General features: G+C 40.9%; 1 protein-coding gene across 5 annotated transcripts in view; it reads left to right on the top strand.

The window, feature by feature from the left end:
• MSH3 (mutS homolog 3) overlaps positions 1-25,972 on the top strand; it is a 90,750-nt gene that overhangs the window by 7,163 nt on the left and 57,615 nt on the right. For all 5 annotated transcript variants that reach the window (XM_039382106.1, XM_039382105.1, XM_039382104.1 and 2 more), the window contains exons 5-9: positions 1,003-1,119; positions 1,891-2,008; positions 2,544-2,689; positions 3,688-3,854; positions 24,302-24,414. In XM_039382106.1, coding sequence (XP_039238040.1) covers positions 1,003-1,119; positions 1,891-2,008; positions 2,544-2,689; positions 3,688-3,854; positions 24,302-24,414 — 661 coding nt within the window. The remainder of the gene's footprint in view (positions 1-1,002; positions 1,120-1,890; positions 2,009-2,543; positions 2,690-3,687; positions 3,855-24,301; positions 24,415-25,972) is intronic.

Below are 25,972 nucleotides of genomic sequence, written 5' to 3'. Positions count from 1 at the left end.
CTCAGAAGTGAATTGGCTTAAAACTCTACCAGGAGTATTTCAGTTTGGAAGACAGTGGAACAAGTACTGTAAAAAGAGATGAACATAGCAAGTATAGTCTGGATACAGAGGGTATTTTGAATGCGTGTTCAGATGTGGCACCTACACGTGCCAGATCTGTAGGAACTGGAAAAGACTTGATAAAAACATAATTTTGAAGTGATGGTTCATTAATGGTTCATAATGTTGGAGGATTTTTTTTGTGATGTGTCCCAAAGTCTTTGCTGCCAACCTTTGATTGGTACTATTTCCACACTCGAGACCAGTGAGAAATGTTGCTTAGTTACTGGGAATTAATTTTCCCCATGAAATTTGGGCTGTGTAATTTGTCTACTCATTTGCTGGTGTACTCATAGTCCAGAAATAGAAATACGTGGTCCAGGGAGACAGGTCAGTGTTTGGCTGCAGTTCCTGCTTAACACACATTGTCTAGTCAGTGAACAACTAAAAGGCAGAAAGTCAAATACTAATCACACATGATAATGTCACATTTCAGTAAGTGTTGTTACTCTTTTTTATTAAGTATTCAGTTTCTACTACTCTTCTATATTGATTTTTCAGTATTTTAATTGATTAGCCAGCTTAACCCCATCTTAATAACCACAAATTAAATACCTCCATTCCTTTTGTGTTTTTAGGAGTGCAAAAATTATTTGACCATCTGTTGAGCTGTGTTTCAGACCCTGTGTGTACAGTATATGTGGTTTGCCTCACAGTGGTGAAGATCAAACTGCACCCTAAAAATCTGACAAGTTAAGTCTGTGATAGCAAAGCCCCTGCTTGTGGCAGTGCCAAGACAGGAAGGTGCAGGGGCCCAGTCCCTCCAGGCTTTCTCCTGGAATGTTTTCCCTTTGACACTGAGCTTTTAATTGTAGCTGTGCATTACTGTTGTCATAGAGATAAGCTCCTTACCCTCCTGAATGACTTTCTGACCTGTCGGCTGACTTTTCTTGTACTTTGCAGATTGCAGCTAGAGAACTGAACATCTATTGCCACCTGGATCACAACTTCATGACTGCCAGTATTCCGAGCCACCGGCTGTTTGTCCACGTGCGGCGCCTCGTGGCAAAGGGACATAAGGTCATCTTTGACCTTTATTAAATCCTCTTGAGCGCAGAATAGCCCTGAAATAACTTGCACCTATTGTAACCAGAGTCTTATTTCAGCTGAGAAATGGGCAGCTCGTTATCACCTGCTTCTGCAATTAAAAATGTCCTTTGTTTCAATTCCTCTGTTCTGGGAGGTGTCATGGACCTTAAGTAGATCCAGGCTTCCTCTGTTTTACAGAAAAGTATCTTCATGTTTTCAGGAACAGTTCTGGAACAATTTTTCCTCTCAATATTTCTTTATCAAGTCTTTCCATTTGATAAAGAGAAATGTATATATCCTCTCTCTCTTTTATTGTTCCTCACATCCTTGTTTTCCTTATCCCAGCCCAATTTTTTTCCTTCCTGTCCTTGATCCCTCTAATTCTATGGCTTTCTGTTGATACCTCTTTTTCTGGTTTTAGGAAAAGAATGTCACAGGATCCCAGAATATGCTGAATCTAAATTGATTGCAGCAACCATTCTCTGATAAGCAGTGAACTGTAGCTTAGTTGTTTCAAAATAGGACAAGAAGCACAGGGGCAGAAGCTGAGAAGGCAATTAGGAGTAGACAAAGGGTCAGGAAAAGGAATGCCTTTCTCATTAGTAGGATTGATGTTTGCCTCTGCCCTTTCTGTTGATGATGCACTCCAGCTTGAATCATGCATTTGCTCTTTGCACGTCTAAAAATATCATCAATCATGTGGAATAGTAAAAATAATAATTTATTATCAGAGATCTAACTTTGTTTCTTGTTTGCCTGTAGGTTGGAGTAATAAAACAAATGGAAACTGCAGCGCTGAAAGCTGCTGGAGAAAACAAAAGCTCTCTCTTCAGCCGTAAGCTGACTGCTCTCTACACTAAGTCTACACTTATTGGAGAAGATATCCTTTTCAAACAAGTTTGGTTTCAGATCTAACCTTTGGTTTGTGAGAGGTCTTGATTCCAGTATTATCACCTGGATGGAACATGAGTAGCAAGTGGCAGCAGGAAACCAAATTCCTTTAATTTTATGTTGTGTAAAACATCTGGCTGGCTTTTCAAAGAATTTAATCTCCTCCGGGCTGTAGGTTTGTTGTGAAACAGCAGAGGTTATGTTTACTGTAGTTGTTTTCTGAAGGCAGAGAGTGGGCTTCCCAAGTCTGCCATGTTCTGCAGGTCCTGCCTAGAAAATGCAAAAATGAGATAGAAACAGCTTTTAACCAGTGACTTTAGTTTCTTCCCTTCTATTTTTCGTTTTCCAATCTCCTGCCTTATCTATCTCATTTTTTTTCTTTAATTTCTTGAACTAACTTATCAGATACCAGGAGCTAAAAAGATTTTTAGATTAGTGCTTGTGAGTAGAGAAGGACTTAAATCCAGAAGGACCTGTGAACAATCCACCCAAATCTCTGTACTGGTTTTTTTAACACTTGTTACATGTGAACCCTTTGCTGAAGCTGGATGATTCTGTGGATGTTGAAGAGGTAACAAGAGATGTCCCTGATAACTACCTCCTCTGTTGCTGTGAAAATGGAGAAAACCTAAGGGGCAGGAAGACAGGTGACATTGTTATAGGCATTATGGTAAGTTAGTTTCATAGGGGAATCAGTATTTTAGGGTTTGTGTGGGGTGGTTTGTTGGGTTTTTTTGAGAGGTGGGTGATTACCTTCTTAAAGTCATGATCTGTCTTATATATTTTATTTTGGGTGGGGAATTGATTTCTTTAAATTACTTTTTTGTGGGGTTTTTTGTTGTTGTTAAAAAGGGGCAGTTTAGGTAAGATATCATCTGTATGTGAACTGTGATGGCTTTACATTTGAAAACTAGAGAAAAGGAGTTGATAGATGAATATTCATGAAACTGTATTTGCTGTTGTTTCACTTGAAAACATATTTTAACCAAATACAGGGAAATCATTAGTTCAGATGCTTTACTAACTTTAAAGATTTTTAGGGTCAATATTTTAAAGCTTGTGACTGCTTTTTTCCTATATAAAATACTGTTCTTTAGAGCAAAAGACTTGGGATTTTTTTACCATTTACACTTCAGATTTTTATTCTCTTTTATGGTAAAGATGAAAACCAATCACTTTAACCAGCAAAACACGGTGATAACTGAAGCCTGGTCCGCTGGTAATTAATTAATTTAAAAGCATCTTGATTGTACTTGTGTTTGAATGTCACACTGCAGATGGGAGAGAACAACAAAAGCACATGTTTAGATTCCAGGCTGAATTACATGTAACTTTCATGGACTTCAAGTACATAGATTTGAATTGTATGAAAAGTTGAACAGTGGTGGATTGATGACAACAAGAGCACATTTATATTTTTAATGTATTGCTGCCACTGATCAAGACAAAGTCGTGACAGTCTTTTGAAGTTATTACAATACTATAGATTTGACAAAAACACAATTTATGTTTTTTGATCTGCCACGTTCACTCTGTGTGTGTGGGTGCTGTACAGTTTTGTGCTGTACACCATAGATTTTCTTTCTGGTTTAACAGTTTGAGTCAATGAAACACTCCCTGAAAATGTAAATATCCAGTGGATATATATGTATTTTTTTTATTTGACAGGTGATCCAACCAACTACTGGAGAAGTAATTTTTGACTGTTTTCGGGACTCTGCGTCTCGCTCAGAATTGGAGAGTCGAGTTTTGCGCCTGCAGCCAGTTGAAATAATTCTTCCATCCAGGTTGTCAGATCAATCTGAAAAGCTCATCAGCAGTATAACCTCCAGGAGGTAAGTTTTGAAGGGATTTTGTGTTTGAGGCTTTTTTATTTTTTATTTTTTAGATACAGCACACCTATTGATAGAGTTTAGATCCAGAAGCGGGTATATATGTGTAGTTCTGTAGAGGCTCATTTCAGAAGTAGTTTGCTGCTGGGTTGAAAATCTCCCAAATGCCTCTTATTCTTAAATTGTACTTAAATTTGTGGCTTCTCTCTCTGGCCTGTGAAAGATTCATGTGCCTAAACGTGGTCATTTAGATAGTCTTGCTACCACACTCCTGATCGTAGGATCTGTTGGAATAATGTCCAAGCTTATGCACTTACCTTTGGCTTCTGAAAAAAGTGTTTTTTTTTCTTTTTGTTTCTATTAATGTAAATAGGTATAGAAAATCTTTGCAACTGGTATTTGATTCTATTTCTCCTATTACACTATCTTGATCTTGGGTACAGACTTGGGAGTGTTGTGACTGATTATCTACTTATGTTTTGAGTTATCTTTGTGTATTTCAAGAGGAAATTTGTTACCCGTTTTCTGTATCAGTTTTACTGTGTAATAAAGGCAGAAGAGGATATAATTGGTAGGGTGATAGATTAAAGATGAAGCAATCCTCTGAACAGGTGGGGTAGGCTTGTGAAATCTTGCAGATGCAATTTTTGTGAGAAAATATCAGTTTTTCTTTTTTTTTTTTTTTTTTAAACCACGCAGGCTTGGGCTGTAGAGAGCTAGCTCAGAGCTTGATGTTTCAGTAATCATTGTGATGCAGGTTTGGGAGAGTGGCTGTATCTTTTTTTTTTCTCCTGGTTATGCACAGTTGAAAACGTTTGTAACTTCTCATTTTTATGAAGATCCAAAAATACTACCCATTAGCTGATTCTGTGAATAGATATTAGCTTGTATAATTTTTTGCCTTTCTGGTAATTTACTAGGCAGCTTTCCGGCCTAAATGTTCTTAATTACAGGAGAGTGACAAAAATAAAAGACAGTATTGCAGTACACTTCAGTAGCCTTATTTCAAAAACAATTCTTCATGAATTTTCTTGTACCAAAGATGAAACCACTAGAGGGCTCTGAAGTATTTAGTATTATTTTAAGTGATTCCAATATGCTGCTTTCCTGTGCTTTTAACTGGGCTTCATGTTTTATACAGTTGCTTTTACACAGGCAGGAATTTCATTTTAATGCATATTGAGAGGTCTGAAGTATTCAGGTTTGGTTGTTGGCCCATTAGCTGGTAATTTCAGTCTTCGTCTGCTCTTTTTTAAAAACTCCTGGGAAAAGTTTCATTTCTGTAATATTTTGAAGACCCTTCTGACTAAAACCATGGAAACAAGGTCTTGTGATTCAAGAAGGCTCCTCATCTCTTTGTATATTAGTAATGCAGTGGAAAAACAGTGAATTTGTAAAAACACAAAGGGCACAGATGGGAGAGAAAAATAGTCCCATGAGGAAGAGCTTGGAGAGATTGAGGAGAGAGAAGGGTCTTTGTTGTGTGAGAATTGCGCAAGTGTGGGTAACTTGGGGGTGGTTTGGTGTTCGAACTCGGCACTGAGCAGCCACGGTGATGTGGGCTGTACAAAGACCACATGTGAATATTCTGTACTGGTGTGTGTGTCTCTGCCTTAAGTCTGCACAGTACAGTATGTAATTCTTCCTTATGGAATGCTGTGCTTCTCTCTTCCTGTTACTGCAACTGCATCCAGGTTCAGTTGTGTCACTCACACTGTTCGCTGGTGCTTCTGTTCTGGTGTTGTGTTCATTTTCACTGCCAAATTTACAGCAAAGAAGGAAAAAACAGCTGAGTGGCAGGATTCTGCTGTTCTAAATCTGTTTTTATCAAAAACAAGAGCCAAATACGTTGCTAGAAGTTTTCCATGTCTAAAGCTGATGACATTAATGAGCAGTAAGTGAAGGCAAATGCTGCTGTAGTAAGATCATGTAGCTCCTTGTAGGATTTGTTTATAAAATGGAGTTTTAGTTCAGTTAGTATGAAGCCAGGTTAGTTAAAGTGGATAAATGGGTAATTTTACCAGTGATTTAAATGACATCTTTTTTTAAAGACTTTTTTGTAGCCATTTGGATTAAACGGGAGTTTGCCAACCTAAGCAAGCTTTAGGAATAGTTTAACTTATGGTGGAGATTCATATTACAAGCTAGAAACTTTTGGTAATTTAAAACTTGTTGGAAGCAAATGTATCGAAGTCTGTCATCGTTCCATGCTGGTTTGAATCTCACACTTTGCTGTTTCATGTGGTAAAAGAAATGCTCCTACTTACCAGTGTCATGACATTGTCCATAAAAGTTAATAACTAGAAGATACTATTCAAGGGCAGATTTAATGAACTCAAAAGTACTAATCAAGGATACTGAACAGGAGGTCAGTTTTGATGCAGAGCCTTCCTTCAAAAGCAAAGTGTAAATTAAATGTACATCGCAGAAACTAGCTCAGGACAAACTGTTCTGTTTGCAAATGCTGACCTGCCTGGAGGAAAATATTTTAGTGTTTTTAGCTTCCTTCTTTCTAGAAAAACAAGAAAAAAGTCTTGCCTTCAGAAAATATATGTATTTTTACAGAAGAACACTGTTTTGTACTCCAAGTTCTTCCTAGTCAAGAGGGCACCCACCCTCCTTAGCATGTTGGCTACTTTAGAACTTCACCTGTGCTGATCTTCCTGACAGTATCTTTGAGGTTCCTTTTGGTTATTTTTCTCTTCTCATGTGCCCCTTTTTTGTTTCATTGAAAAATCCAGTGCATCTTAAGAGTGCTCCGTTGCTCCTCTTTTTCTATTTTTTTTCCATTTGCCCCCTTTTATGAAATGTTTTATCCTGTGGTGTTCTTGGCTACTGTGTAAAACCACACTGATCAACAGTCCTTCGCTTTTAATCCAGAGTGTTTCACCCCAGTCTGCACTGTTCTGGTTTTTTTACATCTTTTTTGATGTCTGACCAACAATCTAAAACCAGAGTGATCTGACAACTGACCTATTGTCTGTGTGGTCTCTCACAGAGAGTGCTATCCATTTCTAATTGCTCTCATGGATGAAGTTGTGGATTTATGTCCTCAGTCAAGGAGTAGAAACTCTACTGGAATGAACTCATTGAAGTCTTGTAAATGAGTATAAAATGCTTTTAATTTTGTGGATCTTTATATGTGGCTGGTGGTTGCTCAGATCAGAGAGTGCATTCATGTAGTTGATGCCGAGGAGGTATTTTTTTTGTAGATAAGCAGGGACAGGAAGGCTTGTAGTGGCAAAAACAAGACACCAAAGGGTTACAGTGAGAGTGAACACTATTGCAAATTAAATTGCAGAGCAGAGGACTGAAGAATACCTAAAGGGTTGGCAATCATAAAAACTAGTGGTTTCATGGTTTTATAGCTTGTAATATTCCCATGGATTTTTAAGTGAAAGGCAAGCTGTGACAAACATCTTGAGAATGTTTTATGTAAGTGGAAGCCACAAGCAGTTTGCAGCAGGAAATAAAGAAGGCAAGTAAAGTACAAAACCAGCGTGTGAGCTATTTTCTGCAAATACAAAACCCAAGTGCATCAGTGAACAGATGTTTACTTGCTAAGGAGGCATTTTACTCTGCTAGGAATCCAATTCATGGCCTGGGCAACCCAGCTGTGGGGAAGCTGCCTGGAGAGTATTGATCGTGTCATAGCTCACTCCTTTTGAACAGACAGGGCAAAAAACTCCACAACAGTATTATCACCTCATGTAATGACCCAACAGAACTGTTGGTTGGGTTGGGTTTTTTTTCAATTTAATGCTGTTGCAGTCATGAAAAATGCTGTTCTCAGTACCGGAGTTGATTCTTGTTTTCTATGGCACTGCAGGTGAGGGAAGCATGGGGCTTAAATCTCATTCAACAAATGGCTTATGGGTAAAGTCATATTTTCCATGGTGTCTAACTGCCCTTCACAGTTTGGGACACAGCACAGGCACATGGCATCCTTTGGGTGGAATTATTGTCCCACTGTGCGTGCAGAGTTGTTGCTAAAGAAACACACAGAGGCAGTTGCAAAGCCCTGTGATTTTCTTATCCCGGATGATAAATTACATTAAAAAAAAGTTAACATTGCTTTTTACAGCAGCAGCTGGCCTTTGCAGGCCTTGTCTTGCCCAAATCCCCTGAGAGAAAAGCAAAGATGTGTGCCCTGATCAGCTTCCCCAAATTCTTTTCTGCTTCCGAGGTGCATTATTTTTCATGTGACTGCAAATAGTATGGAAAACATGCTGTGTTCAGTAGCTGTATATGTGGCATTTTCGCACTGATTAGTGATATTCATGCATTTGGATTTCCCCCGCCCCACCACCATTTGAGCCAGAAATTATTAAATGAAGAATAAATTGATTTGATGCCTGTCCAATTTCTTACTATCAGAAAGTTAACTTTTTAATTAGGATCCCCACCTTACTAAAAGAAGCAGGAAAGGTAAAACTTCAAAGCTTTTGCTTTCATGTTTTGGCACCTATTTGATTTACTGTTATGGGTGTCATGGTTTGAGATAGCCCCAACATCCAATTCCCTAGCTCCATTCCCCCTCCCACATCTCAACCTAATGTGAGATGGGTTTTTCCAGACAAAACACACCAGACTCAAAGTGGGGAAAAGGGAATATATTACAATGACTGTACAAATAAATACCATATCACATTATACACACGATCACAAACTATCTCTACCATGACATATGTATTTACAATGGATCAGATCTCTTCTCTCCTCCAAATAAAAGTCCAGGAGGGAAAGAAGGACAGATCCCTTCCAGTCCTTAAACAGCAGCATCTTCTGAGGCAGCAGGTTTCTTCTTCTCATGCATGCAGCAGCTGATAGCTGGCTTTCTGCCAGCATCCACGAGGGAGGTATTCAAGCTCCCTCGGCCCCATCGCCTCACAACCGAGGGGTCTTCCGTGGGCTTCGTAACCCCAGACAAGGTCGTTTCACCACGTCATATCACGAAGACACAGGGGGGTCTTCGTGACGGTCTGGTATCTCTTGCAGGGCCTCTGTGCCCTGTCTCTCAGGCTGCCACCGTGGCAGCAGTGCGAGGGGGGAGAGCCAAGGTCAACTCCCCCCGCATTCCATCTGGCCGTCCCGGTCCAGCTCTGGGACGCTCTGAGCTTCTCAGCTCCTCTCTCTCTCTGGTGCTGCATGTCTAAAACTGCTCTCCAAAATAGGAGTCCATGTCCCTCTTCTCCAAGAGGGGTCTCAAGGGAGTTTTGGGGGAGTGTGGTACAGTCTTACCCCCAAACTCTGTCTCTCTGCTGCTGGCTCTTTTTTTCTCGGCTCTCCTTCCAGGAGTCCTTTCTCTGGTGCTGCATGTTGCTTCTGCTACTTCTCCAGTTCAGGTCTTATCTCTGGCTCTCTGCCACCGTTTCCTCTGGTCAGTCCCGGCTGCTGCTCTGTGCCCATGGAGAAAAACATCTCCCGGCATAACTACAGGCACCTAGCCCAGCTTTATGCTGTTCCAGGTCCCTGCAGCCCCCCTGCCGGGGCTGGGAGGGGGCCAGAGGCCCCAAGGGGCTCAGAGCCCCTACCTCGTGGCTCTACAACATGGCCACCTCTCCTACAACAACCAAACTACAACTCTTCTTTTCCGGTCTGGTTGTGATATGTTTACATTTCTGCAGGAGCGCCCATTGGGCAGAACTTCAAAACTTCCAGGGGTTTCCACCCCTTGGGGTCTACCACTTCTCTTAGCCTCTGGGGAAAACAAGGTTCAAACCACTACAATGGGATAGATCAGAAACTATGCAAGGTACACATGTAAGTAATTCTACTTTTTGTTGTCCTCTCTAGTTTTGATGTTACTTGTTTTTTTTCTCTCAGTATATATTCATATACTGTGACTTTTTACATATTCAAATGGAGAAGGATTCTTAACCTCTTAAAACTGGCATGCAAGTTTAAATTTTTTTTTTAATAGTCTGTGAATGTTTGTTGGCATATTTGTTAAAGTCCTAGCATTTTTCTTTTTTTTAATAATGACTACTTTCCCATAATTTATTCTTCTTTGAAGCTGACTCGGGACAGTGGCACCATGGATACCTTGGATGTGTTACCTTCTCAGACACTACTTCCCACATTTCCTGCCCTCAATGTTAGTGCTAGGAGGTAGAAATTCAGCAGCTTTAATCAAAACAATGTTGTGATGTAAAAGAGACAAGGACGAGAGAGAGAGAGAGAGAGAGAGAGAGACTAAACTGTCTGCATGTTTGACATGCAGATAAGTGATACCAGAGTGAAGAGAAGAATAATGCTCTTGCAGTGGTGGTTCCCAGGGAAGAGAGAAAGCCCATGAAGTATTTATTTTTCATAAACCCAGAATATATTCATTTTCTTAAATTTGAAGAAAATGAAACTGAAGTGGGTTTTTATGTGCCATCAATCTACTGAACTGCAGAAGGGAACAAGATTTGTCTTTCAGGCTGTCTCTAACACTTTAATTTTGATAATTTGACATTTGTCTCTTTTAATAGATGTTCTTTTTTATGTATGGCATAGGTAAGAGGCTTTTGGTAAAGACTTGTGAAGGGTGTGCTCTAGGCATGGACTCTTCCTCTGGTAATTTGGAATAGTAAAAATGACTGTTAGACATTTGTACGTCAGAGGTTTTTATTTTTTCCAAAATTTATGTGGGTATTTTCCGAGTTCTTAATAGTGAATTTGAAACTGCTGCTATAGTAATGAACTAAGCACAAAGCTTAGTAATACAGTATTTTTTAATGTAAAAAGGTTTCATGCATGATACTTGCTTTCAGTTTATGTGAAAGACTGTTTCTGCAGAGGGAGACTGATGTACTTAGAAGCACTTTGTAGCAAGTATACTTGAATCTCTTGGCACTTCTTACTTCTTCACTTGAACCTCTTGGCATTGTCCTGCTCCTACAGACCCCTCTACAAAGTTGTGGTTGATGGGGACCCTTAGATGGAGAGAGAAGTAGCAGATCCCATCCCAGAGAGGGCATAAATCAGATCCTTCCACCCTTCTTCATCTTTAACATGCAGTGGGGTAGTGTAGGGTTCTGAGAAGGAAGGATAACTTTCCTGGACAGCTTCCTGGATAACTTCATGCCATCTCACTGCATGTCTTCATGTGGGTTTTGGCTGTGCATTTTACTGGACAGCTCTTGTTAGGGCTTGAGGAAGAACAAGAAAACGCTGTGAAGAGCAAGGTGGTGTTCAGATAATCACAGAAGAGTTTGGGTTGGAAGGAACCTTTTTAGGATATGACCATCCAACTGATTCCTTATCCACTGAACACTCCATCCATCAAATCCATTCCCAGGGCACTGCTGCGTTTGCTATACAAAGAAAATTGATTCATTTGAGAGAAAGTGAGCTAGGAAGAGGAAAAGGCTGAAAAAAGAAGCCTTTCATTTATGGAGAACAATTGTGTAGTTGTCAAAAATCCTTACTTACAGTATTAATTGATATATTAAGCTGGTTTCATTATCTGAAAAGATTGCACATGCATTTACATCTACAAGTGGAGAAGTTAAGCCTCACCATGAAGCACTTGTATATATTGCAAATATGGTGTGCTTGTTATTTCTCATGGCTTTGACGAAAAAAAAAATACTTGGTTTGTATCTTGAAATTTAATTAAAGGATTTGTGCTTTGAGTTAATCTGGGTGGAAATATAAACACGTGATAAAGCAGTCCGGGTGTGAGAAATTCATATGTTTCAGACACAGCCACAGTCAGACTACAGCCTTGACCTGGCATCAGCATTTGAATGCTAATGCTTTTGGGTTACCTAGGTAAAGAAGTGCTTTCATAGCTATTGTAATCAAAGCCAGTTATAATTAACCTTCATTAAGTTATGTTTTGGAATGCATATTTTGAAATCTGCTCTTCATTACTCAAAATCATAACATAATTTTGTAAGCCATGGCAGAGTGGAAACTACCAACTGTATTAAACAATTGTCCTGTGATATAGAATTAGCGTGTTATCAAATATTATTAACTGCAAAGTAACACATTTGATTTTTAACATACTGAGAAAAGGAACAGAGTAGCTTTTGCAGTGGTTCTGGTGGGTTAAGGAATCATTTCTGCTGTCCCATGGCCCCTTTCATATGATCAGTGCAAAAGTTTTTGTGGCTTCATAGTGAACTACGACCGGGAAAAAAGATAAAACCCCAAAACCACAAATGCCAAGAACCCTCTTTTTTATAACATAGCTTCTCCTTATTAAGAAAAGTAGAATTTGTCTTGAAGTGTGGCCATATTGACAGCTGTACAATTTCAAGTCAGCTGTTGAGAGAGGACTCAGGATAAAACATTTATTTAAACATGGAACATTTTATTTGAGCATGGAACTTTTATAAAGTCCCTTTATTGCAGTCCATACACTCATAGAAATATTAAGAAATTAATGTGTATTAATAGGGATGTCTTTTCAGGTGCTTCTGTCTCATTGTTTCCTATGAGTGGAATCTAGATTGGTACCTGAGCAAAAAGACCACGTGTCTTGTGGGCAAGAATCTGTTCTTTGACAAAAATAAACAGTTTCATTTAGTAGCTTTATTCCCTCTATTCCCTCTAATATTGTAAGCATTTCACTTGTTGGCAATAATAAAAGATTTATTATTCAATTTCCTTAGGTCTTGACTTACAAAATCCGGTAAGTTAAATATCTATTGCTTGTAGAATTAAGATACTATTTTTTCTTCTATTTTTGTCTTATTTAGAAGAAACAAACAGAAAAAACACGAAACTCTACCACCTCTGTTTTCAGTTCACTTCTACAGAGATGGCGTGCGGTCTTGTGGTATTTAAAATTGTATTTTGGGCTGAATCATTGCCAGAGAGAGCATTCACTCAAATCAAAGTGTAAATATGAGATAAATTGAACTTCAGTTTTTAATTCTGATCTGCTTTTCCCTTTTTTTTCTTAAAAGCATACCATTTAGCCCACGCTGCCTTCACCTGTTTCCTTCAAATATTTTTTTTTCCATTTGTAAAGTAATTTAAGTAGCTTTTTGCAGTTGACTCCTTGATTGTAAATCCTTACAAGAAAGAAAAATACATATTGTACAGCATCTGTATGTTGCATGCAGAATTAAACCATGGGAAGGACAACTTCCCTTCTTTTTCACTTGTCTTAACTTTTCATGGAATGGGAAATCAAGGTAAGTAGCCATTTATGGTTAAAATGTGCCACTCCTAAAGTTCAGAAATGTGGCAGTAAAAAGAAAATTTTGTGTATAGAGGGCATAAATACTAACACTATTTTTATTTACTCTGTTATAAATGTGACTGTGTTTAAGCATCTTGTACATCTCACAGAAAAGGCTGAAATAATTTGTTGAAAAATTACAAGTTCATTTCATTACATTTAAGGGATTCTTAAATCTGTGTCAGCTTATCAAAGGAAACATTAATTAAAAGTGTAATTGACCAGCCAGCTGTTTCCCCTTTTCTGTCCAGTAGCCTGTATTAAAATCATTACAAAACATGTAAAGCTCTTTATCTGAGAGAGATGCCAAATTCTGCTTAAGCAGTGAGATTTAAATGGTACTTCCTCACTTCAGGCATGTTGGGTGAGCAGTATCTGCAGGCTGTTGGGCTTTAGGCAGAATTTTTTTGCATGGGAAGAACGTGTTTTGTCCATTAGTTTTAGAGTGTTCATTTCCAAGCTTGGAAATTGTTCTCCTCAGGTACAGGAAGGGCCTCAGGAAACCATTCCATGTTTCAGTTTTCCTTTTGCGAGGTGGGTGGGAACTGCAAAGGTCCCCTTGGCCATGGAGAATCTCTGTGCTCCTTTGGACGTGCCTTGTAAGCAGTGGCGATATAACTACCCACATTTTGTGTCAGTACTGTACTTCTCATTGTTCAAGGCAGATCATGACCAAAATCAGCATCTTCTTTCTCTGTCCAGAAACCAGAGTTTGGCCTCCCTGGGGATTAACACAGACTTCTTGGGGTTTGAAGCCTTATTTCAACATTTGTTTACCATTTGCAGGCTTGTTGGTTTTTTTGTTTGTTTGTTTGTTTGTTTTTTAATATATGAGAGCCAAATTTCTGTTTGAGTTAGAATTATTAAAAATAACAATCCCATTAATGCACATGACCAAACCCCCAAAGCTTCCTTTGGTTTTGGTGTGCAGAATGAAAGTAGTATTAATTCCCATGTTACCACCTGTAACAATAAAGATTCCTGCTCTTTTTTTTTGGCTGTCATTCCAATTACTTCATCAGGAACTTATACTTACTAGGATTTGTGGTTATATTCAGCTCACTCTCCCCATCTTCAGTGTCATCCTGTTTTCACTGGGTGACTGAAAGATCAAGTTAAAAAGTTTTATTCCAGGTGCTGCTGTGGTTTGACAACAATGAAGAAGAATAACTCTAGTAACAGCAAAGAAAAAAGGAGTGGAGGTAGAGCAGAACTTTGCCTGTTGTACTTAGCATCTCAGTGGGTGTCTCTCTGAGTTTGGAATTGGGAGTATTTTTGTTTTAGTCATAGATGGAGAGCTCAGATGGAGATATTTTTGGAAGAAAATCATGGGTAGCACAATTTTTCAGCCACATCAAGTTGTAAGATCATTACAGACAATGCACTGTAGCAACACCCAGCTGGATCTTCCTTGGAAAAGCCCTAAAAGTCTTTGCAAGGTACAGACCATGTGCAAAGGCAAACTTGCGTTGATTATTGAAGCATCTTCAAAAGTAGGTTTGTTTTTTAGGATGGCGATGCTTAATAGTTGGTTTTGTTATGGTCTCTGATGACATCAGCTGTTACAAATGGCTGGAAGATCTTAAATGGTTTGTCCTTCCCTTCCTATTGCAGATAAAGTTTGCCCATAGGTAAGGGAAAGAGATACCTCTTATCTGATAGATGTTTGAAGTCCTCTAGATGAAGACATGTTAAGAGAATTCCTTCATGGAAGGTTCCTTGGTTTTCCAAAGAGCATCCAGTGCTCCAAGCACAGATCTTGAGTTCCTGAGATGTGTGAGAAAGCCTTTGTTGGGAGCTGATTACCTGAGGCCACGATGTGAGCACAGACCAACACTGGGACCAGTTACCCCAAGTGTCAGATCCATTTTGGAGCTCGTTAGTGGGTTGTTATTAGCAGTAAATTAATGTCCTGTGGTGTCTCATGGCATGGGAGAAACTACTGGAGCAGCGGCTGTGAAGCCAACCCATATGTTCTTGTTCTTATTCGTGCAATTAAAGCTACAACCATTTTAAATTATTCTTAATAACTTCCACAGTTTCTTAAATATTTTTTTTTCTCAGAATCTTGGAAAAACTTGGCTTGGATGAGCTTTCTGGAGCTCTGGTTTCATGTAGGTTTGTCCAGTTCAGAAAATCCTCAAGGAAGGGAAGTCCCCAGCATCCCTGTATTACCTGCTTATGTGTTTAAATGGTCTTATGGAAAAGAATGTTTTTTTCCTGAAGTCTGTGCAGAATTTTGAACAATTTGCAACTTGTGACTGCTTGGTTTTGTCCTTTCATTGTGCTCCTTTGACCAGAATCTGCTCTAGACTTTTCTAAATGCCCCTTAGGTAGTAGGAGATGCCTTCTCAACTTTCTCCATAATAAATTCAGTTTCCTTAGTCTGTCCTCATTTGACATATGCTTTAGCCCCCTAATAAAGAAATACAATCACCATGCTGTTTTCCTTTCCTCTGCAGCCTGGATGAATGTATTTTCCACCTTTCAAAAATATTAGTTAGGAATATCAAGTGTTGCGCAAAAATATCTGGATAAAATTACCCAAATCCTGCAGAAATATTTTGGAATTTTTCTCCTTTCTATTATAACTTTTTACAATAATGTGGTATTTTAAACAAAGAATTTAAGAACAAATACAGGTTTTCTGCCTGTGTGCCAGGTGTAATAACCTATCAGCATAGCTTGAAAACACACTAATGTGCATACTTTCCTTTTCAAATATAAATTAAACTGAGATGCTCTGGGCTAATTTTGACTTTCCTTTTTTTCTGATTAATTTTTTTAAGTTGGTCTGTAATCCTACAGGGTCATGCAGTGTATTTATCAGGAGGATTCAGTGGGGTGGAGACTTATAATTTTTGTCGGTTTGGTTTGGTTTTGTGGGGGTTTTTTGTTTTGTTATGGGAGGTTTTTTTCAGGTATGTTTCTAGTTGACATCTACCACTTTGAGAACCAGTGAGTTTCTTCTGACAGGACATGGCTGAGGAATGCATGGGAGAAATGTTAGGCCACTGTTTCTGCTCTGAACTGTGACCTGCACTCCCAGTAAACCAAAAGGAGGAAATTTCCAGTATCCTCTGGTTTATTTGGAGTGTCAGGTGTTCTTCAGTTGTGAGCACAAGCCCGGGGCGTGTTGTTAATTCTGGGTGCTGATCAGTTTCCAGACAGGGGTCAGAATATTGCTGTCTATAATCAGACAAGGCACGGACAGATTCTTCCTGGAGGCCTTTCAGCTCTTCCATTCCCACATGACATCAGCGTGGAAAGTACAACCATCTGCTCCTTGGCCTTCCCTCTCCTTCAGGCTGTCCCTGACGGACCTCTGCATTTTCTCTCCCCCTGTAGTACAGCTCTCCAGCCCAACTAGCGGCTCTCATGTGAGTTGTTTTTGCTCCATTGTCAGTATCTGTGTGTTTGTTTATCATAAAAGGTCCTAAGCCTCTCTTACACAAAGCTGAAATCCAAGCAGTGGGGACTCCGTGTCTTTGCAGACCACAGGAAAGTGTGTAAGAGCCTGAACAGGAGCTGGATCCCCTCTTCTGAGCCCTTAAATTAAATCATTTCAGTGCACTGATGAGTGGAAAATACAGGTATGGCCTTCCAGCTTGCAGAGGCAATATGCTTTCTCAGTGAGGTCTGTGTTAGATGTTCAGTGCTCCCAGTAAATTTCCATTGCAGTTCTTACGCTGACTGAAGAACAAGAATTATGTTTCTGATAGTTCTTGGCAGGTAGAGCAGTGGTAGCAGTGTGGGAGGTGAGCTCACGTTGATTTACAACAGAGGCATGGATGGACTCTGTCTGTCACCATCTCAATTATTTCTTATATAATCATTGGAAATGATGTTTCATAAGCTGATGATGAATTCCATCCAACTTCCTGTTTATGCTGTAGATCTGTGTTTGTAGAATACCCTTTTATCCATTACCGGGACAAATGTAGTTCACACTTCAGCAGCACTCCTTAGAACAGAATCCCAGGATATTTGGGGCTAGAACGGACCTCTGGAGATCACCCCATCCAACCCCCTGCCCAGGCAGGGTCTCCTGGAGCAGGTGACACAGGGATATGTCCAGTGGGTTTGGGATGTCTCCAGACAGGGAGACTCCACCCCTTGGGGATATTGGTGTGGATTGATGGGATCCCCTCTCAGTCTTCTCCAGGCCCAACTCCGGCAGTCTCTGCTCATCAGGGAGATGCTCCAGACCCCTCATCATCTCTGTGACCTCTTCTGGATTCTCTCCAGGAGCTCCTTGTCTTTCTAACCATGGTGGATTTTCTGTGGTTGATACATCCTGCAGCATTTAGCTTTGTTTTTACGTTCTCTTTAATTCTGTAAAGAAGTAATTAACTTGAATTCAAGATTCTTTGCAGAACTATGTTGTATTGTAGCCATCTGCTTTTAATTTTTAATTAAACAACCTCACCTAGGAAACGCTTTTCTTTCTTGGACACAGCATTAAATGTTTTGCATATGTATGTGTATGATCCAGATAACTTTGAATATTTTGAGGGACAGTGGTATTTCAAATACATGGAACTAAAAATAACGTATAGATTTTTGCTCAGGCACAGTATAAAGGAAAGGGAGATGATTAAAATGGTTGGAAATATTGTTAAGCATTGAGTTTGACTTTGTTCAAGCTGAATTTAGGCTGGTACTTCTGCTGCTTGGGAAGATGTGTCTTTGAATAGGATGTATTCTACCAAATTTTTTTCCCCATCAGCTTGATCCTAGAGAGGGATTGTAATGGTGAGTGTTAATGACAGTAGGCAGTGATTTGACAGAAACACAATGGTTATGACTTCAGTGCAAGATCTTGTAGGTGGGAAGCCTTTGCAGAAATATTATAAGAGAGAGAGAGAAAAGTGCTTTGTGCTCTGAAGCTTCTGCTGTTCAAAATGAGAACGTTTCGTGTTCCTGTCAGTCAGCACCAGTGTGATCAGACAACTTGTGTTGTCCTGAAACAAAGAGCAGTGGAAGGTGTGTGAAACGCTGATGGAGCTGTGGGGTAGTGAAGAGATGGTAAAAATACTGCTATTTAGGACAAGGTGATAGTCCACTCTTTTGTATTAGAGTTTCAAAACTAATTGTATTTCAAGGCTATTCTGTCATCTTTTCTTTTACTCTGCCTGTCCAGAATTTTTTAGTTTCTTTTAGCAGTAATCACTCTCTTCCTATTATTTAAGTTATTGCTAAAATTTTTTAAGCACTTGAAGGCTTGTTTTTTTCCTAAGTGATGCAAGGTAATGTTATAATATTTTTAGTTATATAATATGTAATACAGAGATCAGTTTTTCTGTCTGTCATCCTGTTATCTGGTCATGTAGACTATTTTACAGGGCCTTTTTGGTAAGAAGAGTTGTATTTCAGGGGGAGTTTTGAGAGTCAATTATCAGTATGTTCAAGAAGAATTCAAAGTAGTATTAAGTGACTGCTGTATATGTCTTATGGTAGAGTATAAAATTTTCTAAAGTACTTGTTTTTTATGAGCATACTCAACGCTGTTTTGCAGTAGGTCATCCTTTTTGTAGAAATAGATATTTCAGGATGGTCCATAAGTGGCTTCTGCAGAAAATATATCAAAATCAGATTAAAATGATGATATAATTCCTGGATTACACTTCTGCTTTCTTTTCCAAATAATTGTATAGATGGCACTCTTAATTTTTGACCCTGACATTGCTTCTCTGAGTTAAATCACTTTTCCCTTAGCATCAGTCCTGTTGTACTTTCTGGAGAACAGCAGTTCCCTACGTGTGTGTCCTGTCCAAGGAAGGTCTGGCTCAGCTCCTCGCCCTGGTTCCATGAGGAGCAACAGCAGCTGCATTTTGTGTCTCTGGCTGTGTGAGCAGAGAGCTGTGCCATTGTCCTGTGCTGTGCTCTGGGAGTTCAGGGTGCAGCTCCGGCAGCTGTGGCTGCTCCATCCCATAGCCAAAATTCGAAGTTCGTAGTTTCAGAATTTACTTTGGCCTGGCCCTGGAGTTGCTCTTAAACCTGCTTCCCATTTCAGTCAGCCTTTGTTACACCAGTGACAGGCACTTGTGCAGTTTAGTGGAATCATCCCTCTGGTGCTGGTCCTGCTTTGAGTGGGGCTGCAGAGCCTGACCCCTGGAGCTCTGCCAGTGGTTCCTGTGGGATTGTGGTTCTGCTCTGCTCCCTGATCCTTGCTGACAGTCCAAGTCCAGTTGTTAAGCAAGGAAAATAGGAAAACTTGGAGGGGAAGGGGGCAGAAGGGTCAGGCAGTGAGAGTCTCTGCGAGATGAATCTTACTGCTGAGCAGCTGCAAATAGCCAGAAATAAAGCTTCTGGCGGTGTGGAGCGTTGGGAGAGGACTGTGATACAAGCCTGAGACAGGAGCTCGTGCTCGGACAACTTTCTGGTGGCAACCTTTTCGCACCTTTCCCCTTAGTGACTTCTCTGGTCCTGTCACCATCACTGTCTTCTCACTTCATTGTTACTGAGCCATTTAACCAGCAGGTCCTGTATGACCAACCTGATCTCCTTCTATGAGCAGGTGACCCACCTGTTGGATGAGGGGAAGGCTGTGGATGTGTCTACATGGACTTCAGCAAAGCTTTTGACACCGTCTCCCACAGCACACTCCTGGAAAAGCTGCAGCCCATGGCTTGGACAGGGGCACTCTGTGCTGGGTTAGGAACTGGCTGGAGGGCCGGGCCCAGGAAGTGGTGGTGAACGGGGCTGCATCCAGTTGGTGGCTGGTCACTAGTGGTGTCCCCCAGGGCCTAGTTCTGTTTAATATCTTTATTGATGATCTGGATGAGGGGATAGAGTGTACCAATAGCATATTTGCAGATGACATCAAGCTGGGGGGGAGTGTTGATCTGCTGGAAGGCAGGAGGGTTCTGCAGAAGGACCTGGATAGACCGGAGAGATGGTCTGATTCCAACGGGATGAGGTTCAACAAGGCCAAGTGCTGGGTCCTGCACTTTGGCCACAACACCCCCCTGCAGCCCTACAGGCTGGGGACAGAGTGGCTGGAGAGCAGCCAGGCAGAAAGGGACCTGGGAGTTTGGACTGCAGGAAGGTGAACATGAGCCAGCAGTGTGCCCAGGTGGCCAAGAAGGCCAATGGCATCCTGGCCTGGATCAGGAACAGTGTGGCCAGCAGGACCAGGGAAGTGATTCTTCCCCTGTACTCAGTGCTGGTGAGGCCACACCTGGAGTGCTGTGTCCAGTTCTGGGCCCCTCAGTTCAGGAAGGACATTGAGGTGCTGGAGCAGGTCCAGAGAAGAGCAATGAGGCTGGTGAAGGGACTCGAGCACAAGTCCTATGAGGAGAGGCTGAGGTTGCTGGGGCTGTTTAGCCTGGAGAAGAGGAGGCTCAGGGGAGACCTCCTCACTCTCTACAACTCCCTGAAAGGAGGTTGTAGCCAGGTGGGGGTTGGTCTCTTCTCCCAGGCAGCTATCAGTAAGACAAGAGGGCATGGTCTTAAGCTCTGCTAGGGGAGGTTTAGGTTGGATATTAGGAAAAAATTCTTTACAGAGAGGGTTATCAGACATTGGAATGGGCTGCCCAGGGAGGTGGTGGATTCTCCGTCCCTAGTGGTATTTAAGATGAGACTGGATGTGACACTTAGTGCCATGGTCTAGCGACCACAGCAATATTGGATCAAGGGTTGGACTTCATGATCTTAGTGGTCCCTTCCAACCCAACTGATTCTATGATTCTGTGATTCTATGAATAAACTGTATAGGAAAAGCTAAATGAATTATTTGTGCTTCTCAGATCTGTGCTTAGCATCAGAAATAAGAATGTCATACTAAATTTTAGGAGCAGAGAGCTTCCCAAATTCTGCATCATGTCCTTGTATCCTTATATGATACAGGGCTGTATAGTAATATTTTGATGCCTGCACCCCTGCATTCGAGTAGTCCTAAAGCAGAATGGGCACAGCAGGATAGTAGTTGAAAGGTAAATTTCTGGATTTATTTGCATTCCTCAGGAAGACTTCCTGAGCTTTAAGAAAACTTAGTTTGGATGTGTTTGTTTTTTCAGGAAGTCTTTCTGAACTTTATGCCAGTTTAGTTGTGAATTGTAGAGCCGTACTGAAGTAACTCCTGTTTTATTTAGAACACTACAGTTAGCTCTTGTGCTTAATGCAAGCCCATTCTTAATAAAAGATTGTATTATTTTTCAAATATCTTGAGTCAGTTTCTATAAATTAGTTTTATTTATGTTGTTTTCTTTTAGCTTCTAGCATTTCTTATAAATGCTTTTCTTAAGAGATTCCTCTCCCCTCCCCCAAACCGAGTGATCTCTTTTAAATATCTTTCCTGCTGCACTTGGTAAGCAATAAGTGTTTAACTGGATACATCAAGCTGTCAGATAAATAGAGGGATTAAACCCAGCAATGTTGGTCCTTTTTCACTTTCCTGTCAGGGTGACAGATAAATTAGTCCCTCCGGTAACAGAATCATCGAACAGCATAGGTTAGAATGTACATATTACATTATGTACACAAAAGTGTGTAAATGTGTGTATTTTAGGATCTTTTTGCATCTGTTTATGGACACACTGATGTCACGTTCTTAACTGTGTCTGATAATAATCCTTAGAAGCAACTTCCATAATTCACCTTGTGAAGGGAGACATCAAATCCAATTTTAATGAGGAGCTCTGTGGGTACATTTGTACCATCAGCTGGCAGCTGGAAACTCTGAAACCTCTCTGTTCACTCAGTATCCGGATAAGGGTGGTTGCTGGAGAAATTGGGCAAAGGAAGTAGAAAAGCTTTGAGAAACTGAGTTTCATCCCTGACCAACCCTGTTGGTGGCATGGGATTGTGGGGATTGCTTGTTCTCAGACTGCTAGAAAGGATATCAGTAAAATATGAGTTGAACTGCAGTTCATTGTAGATGTTCTGACAAGAATGATGTTTACAAAAGTTGATGGCAAATTGACTTCTGATTTAAATAGGCATTGGTAGCTGGAGAGATAAAATAAGCATGAACATCTCATCCTGGCTATAATCAGGAAAATGGCCTTTGGGTGATCATCTGGCAACACAAAGGACAGACATGAAAACTTTCTGCAGAAAATTTTATTTTCGTACATCTTGATAAAAATTCAGATTTTTCCGTATGTTGGATCTATAACTTCCTATTTTTTTACTTTATTTAGAATATCAGATGCAAACTTTCAGATAGACAGTGTTATTTGACATTGCCATATATAGAATACAAATATTAAAATATGTGAAGATTTTTGCAGATCAATGAATTTGTTTAATTCTAACTTCAACTATTTCCCGTTGATACAGTTGACAAACAAAATACTACTATAAGAGGTCACTCAAGTTATATTGTTTATTGTTGTAACTATCATTTTCCAAAGTTTATGCTAAGGAGTTGGGTAAATTTGGTTATGAAATGGAAGAAAAACACAAAGGAATTAAAGAAAATCACGCCAATTAATTTTGAAACATTACTTTATAAACAGACAGGTGTGGTATGAACCATCCTGTGAAATACTCCCCCAAATCCTCCTCTGACTTTGGTTTTAAAAATGAGCTCTGCAGACCTTATTAAACCTTGCTTTTCTGAAGTTAGTGTTATTAAAACATAAAGAGGTAGAAATGAAAAATAAAATCCTGTTTTAGAAAGATTTCGCCAAGTCCCTGCTCAGACATGGTCCACAGAAAAGCCCTGCTGTCTTTTAGGGTTGATCCAAAGGTTTGTGCTCACCTCTAGGTACCATACAGCACATTATAAATAGTTTAGTGCTGAAGTGGTGTTTTTTCAAGTGGCTGTAGTGAGGACACATGCTAATTTAGCAAAAGGGAGGAATGTGTTAGACCAGATTATTGGTGGAGGTTGGAGCAAGTAAAGAAACACAGGCAAGAAAACAGCTGATTGTTACTGGAGGTTGAGGAACACGGGCCAGTTGTCTTTTCACTTGATTTAAAATGTTTGCTCCTTCTGAGGAGGGCTGGGGAGAGGGGAATCCCAGAGGGTATAGAGACTGAAAACTTAATTGGATCAGTCAGTTAAAACAAAGGCACTGGAAGGATCATCTGGGATGTGCTGAGAAAAGTCGGACCTCTAAGACTCACTTAGGTTGACACATGTGGTGGAAATTAACTCTCCTGTTTATCAGTTGAGCCTCAGAGATGTATTAATCCTTTCAGGTGGGAACATGCAGAATGTAATGCAGAAAACCTGTCTGCTTGTTTGTTCCTGTGAGGTTGGAAAGCCCTGCAAAAAGGATATTGATTAACTTCCATCCTATAATACCTACACAGTCCCTCTCATTGGCATGATTCCAATCTGCTCAAAGGGCTTGGTTAATTGACGTCCTGGGGTGGTTTGAGAGTGGATACTCTGAGGCCAAGTAGGTTTTATATACGTCTTTTACTGGCAGCTTTCTACTGGCTGCTGCTTCAGTGTTCATTCTGTAGCTGTGTAATTGTGCTTACAGGTGGCAGGGACACTGTGTGCCCTCTTTTTTTGTTTCTTTTTAATCACTGTATCTGTTTAATGTTGTATTAACAGCTGTACAAATTGAATTGATAACACAGCATCCAATCTTAATTTCAAGGAGCAGTTAGGAAGAGTAGCCAGTCTAGAAAAGTTGCATCTTGCAAAGTTTGCTGGCACTGTTAAGCTAGGAGGAACTGTGGACATGTTGGCAGGACTGAGTTGCCAGTAATATCATCCTTAACAGCCTGGAGTGCTAAAGGACTGAGAGAAATCAAGTCCTTTAGCACAAGGAAAGGTCTTGAAATAGTTAGGAAATAAAGGACAGAATACTTTATTTAAGCTGCATATAGGAAAAATTCAAGTAAGTTCACGTGAGAAGTTTTACTACATGGAACAAAATCTTTAAATGTAAAGGATAATTAAATATGGTAATAGTTAGCACAGGAGAATTATTTAACTGTTTAATCAACATGAGTCTTTAAAAACAGGTAAGGAAAATGCTTGTTTTGATTAGCGAAATGGTGTTTGTATCTGCCTTGCAGGTATACTAGACAACCTCTTGCAGTCTCTTTTGGGCTTGCTCGCTGTTGCTGTTTGGTTTTTTTTTTTTTATTTGCACTTTTACAATTGTTAGAAGAATAATTTTAAAAAACATACCACCCTTAGAAATGTTCTCAAGTCGCCTAAATAGCTCATCTCTTCATTCTTTACCCATTCAATTCTTTACAAAGGAAAGACAAAGGAAAGTGCACCCTTGTAACCTTCAGTGTTCTTCATGAAGGGGGCATAACAAACTGAAAGTCACATGGTTTTTATTTGCAGGTTACAGGATGACAGAATTAGGATAGAAAGGATGCAAAACCTCAATTTTGAATACAGCCATGCTTTCCAGGTGATTACTGACTTCTATGCAAAAGAAGTGCCTGGTACCACAGGTATGTCATTCCACATGGCTTTGAAGTGCACATCCTGTTGGCCTTTATATCCACGCTGGCTCTCAGCCACCTTTGCTTAACGTTCTGCACAGTGGGATCTTTTTTTGAGCTTGGAAGAAGTGAACCTTGAAAGTGAACTATCTAAATAGAAATGAATATGGGGCTAGCAATGCTTTTTTTCATAGCTTGAAGATGTGTGTTTAGACAGATTTAAATTCACAGATATATAGCAACTAGGGGGAATTACTCAACATCTGAAATGTTTCTTCAAGTTCACAGAATCCCAGGATATTTGGGGTTAGAACGGACCTCTGGAGACCACTCAGCCCAACCCCCTGCCCAGGCAGGGTCTCCTGAAGCAGGTGACACAGGGATATGTCCAGTGGGTTTGGGATGTCTCCAGACAGAGAGACTCCACACCCTCCTTGGGCAGCTGTTCCAGGCTCTGCCACCTCCATGGAGAGAAGTTCTGCCTCATCTGAGGGGAGCTTTTGTTTGAGTTCATGGCTCTTGCTCCTTGTCCTGTCACTGGGCACTGCTGAACAGAATCTGAGACCATCCTCTGACACCCCTCGGGGATATTGGTGTGGATTGATGGGATCCCCTCTCAGTCTTCTCCAGGCCCAGCTCCGGCAGTCTCTGCTCATCAGAGAGATGCTCCAGACCCCTCATCATCTCTGTGACCTCTGCTGGACCCTCTCTAGTGTCTCCTGGTCTTTCTTGTCCTAAGGAGCCCAGAACTGGGCACACTATTCCTATGTGGCCCCAGCAGGGGGGGCAGGATCTCATCCCTGACCTGCTGGCCATGCTCTTCCTGATGCATCTCAGGATCTCATTGTCTCTCCTGGCCCCTGCCAGCTCATGGTCAGCTTGTCTCCCACCAGGACTCCCAGGTCTTTCTCCACAGAACTGCTCTGTAGCAGGTCATCCCCAACCTGTGCTGGTCTTCGGGTCATCCCTCCCCAGGTGCAAGACCTGCACTTGCCCTCGTTGGGTCTCTTTAGGTTTCTCTCCACCCAACTTTCTAACCTGTTCAGGTCCCTCTGAATGACAGCACAGCCTTCAGGTGCATCAGACCCTGCCCCAGTTCTGTGTCACCGGGAAATCACAAGATCATTGAGTTTGGAAAAGCCCTCCCAGCCCATGGAGTCTAGCCTGTGGCCGATCCCCACCTTGTCACCCAGCCCAGAGCGCTGAGTGCCACGTCCAGTAGTTCCTTGGACACCTCCAGGGATGGCAACTCCACCACCTCCCTGGGCAGCCCCTTCCAATGCCTGACCACCCTTTCCAACAAGAAATTCCTCCTTATGTCCAACCTGACCCTCCCCTGGCACAGCTTGAGGCTGTTTCCCCTTGTCCTGTCCTTTATTGCCTGGAAGCAGAGCCCGACCCCTCCCTGGCTCCACTGTCCTGTCAGGGAGTTGCAGAGAGTGGGAAGGTCCCCTCCGAGCCTCCTTTTCTCCAGGCTGAGCCCTTCCAGCTCTCTCAGCCGCTCCTGGTGCTTCAGGCCCTTTCCTAGCTCCGTTCCCTTCCCTGGACACACTCCAGCCCCTCTCAA

Source organism: Pipra filicauda, unplaced genomic scaffold, assembly GCF_003945595.2.
Source record: "Pipra filicauda isolate LSUMZ 115617 unplaced genomic scaffold, ASM394559v2 scaffold256_size1097316_pilon, whole genome shotgun sequence".
NCBI classification, from domain to species: Eukaryota; Metazoa; Chordata; class Aves; order Passeriformes; family Pipridae; genus Pipra; species Pipra filicauda.
The sequence above is the reverse complement of the archived record's forward strand: the minus strand, read 5'-3'. Positions and strand labels throughout refer to the sequence as shown.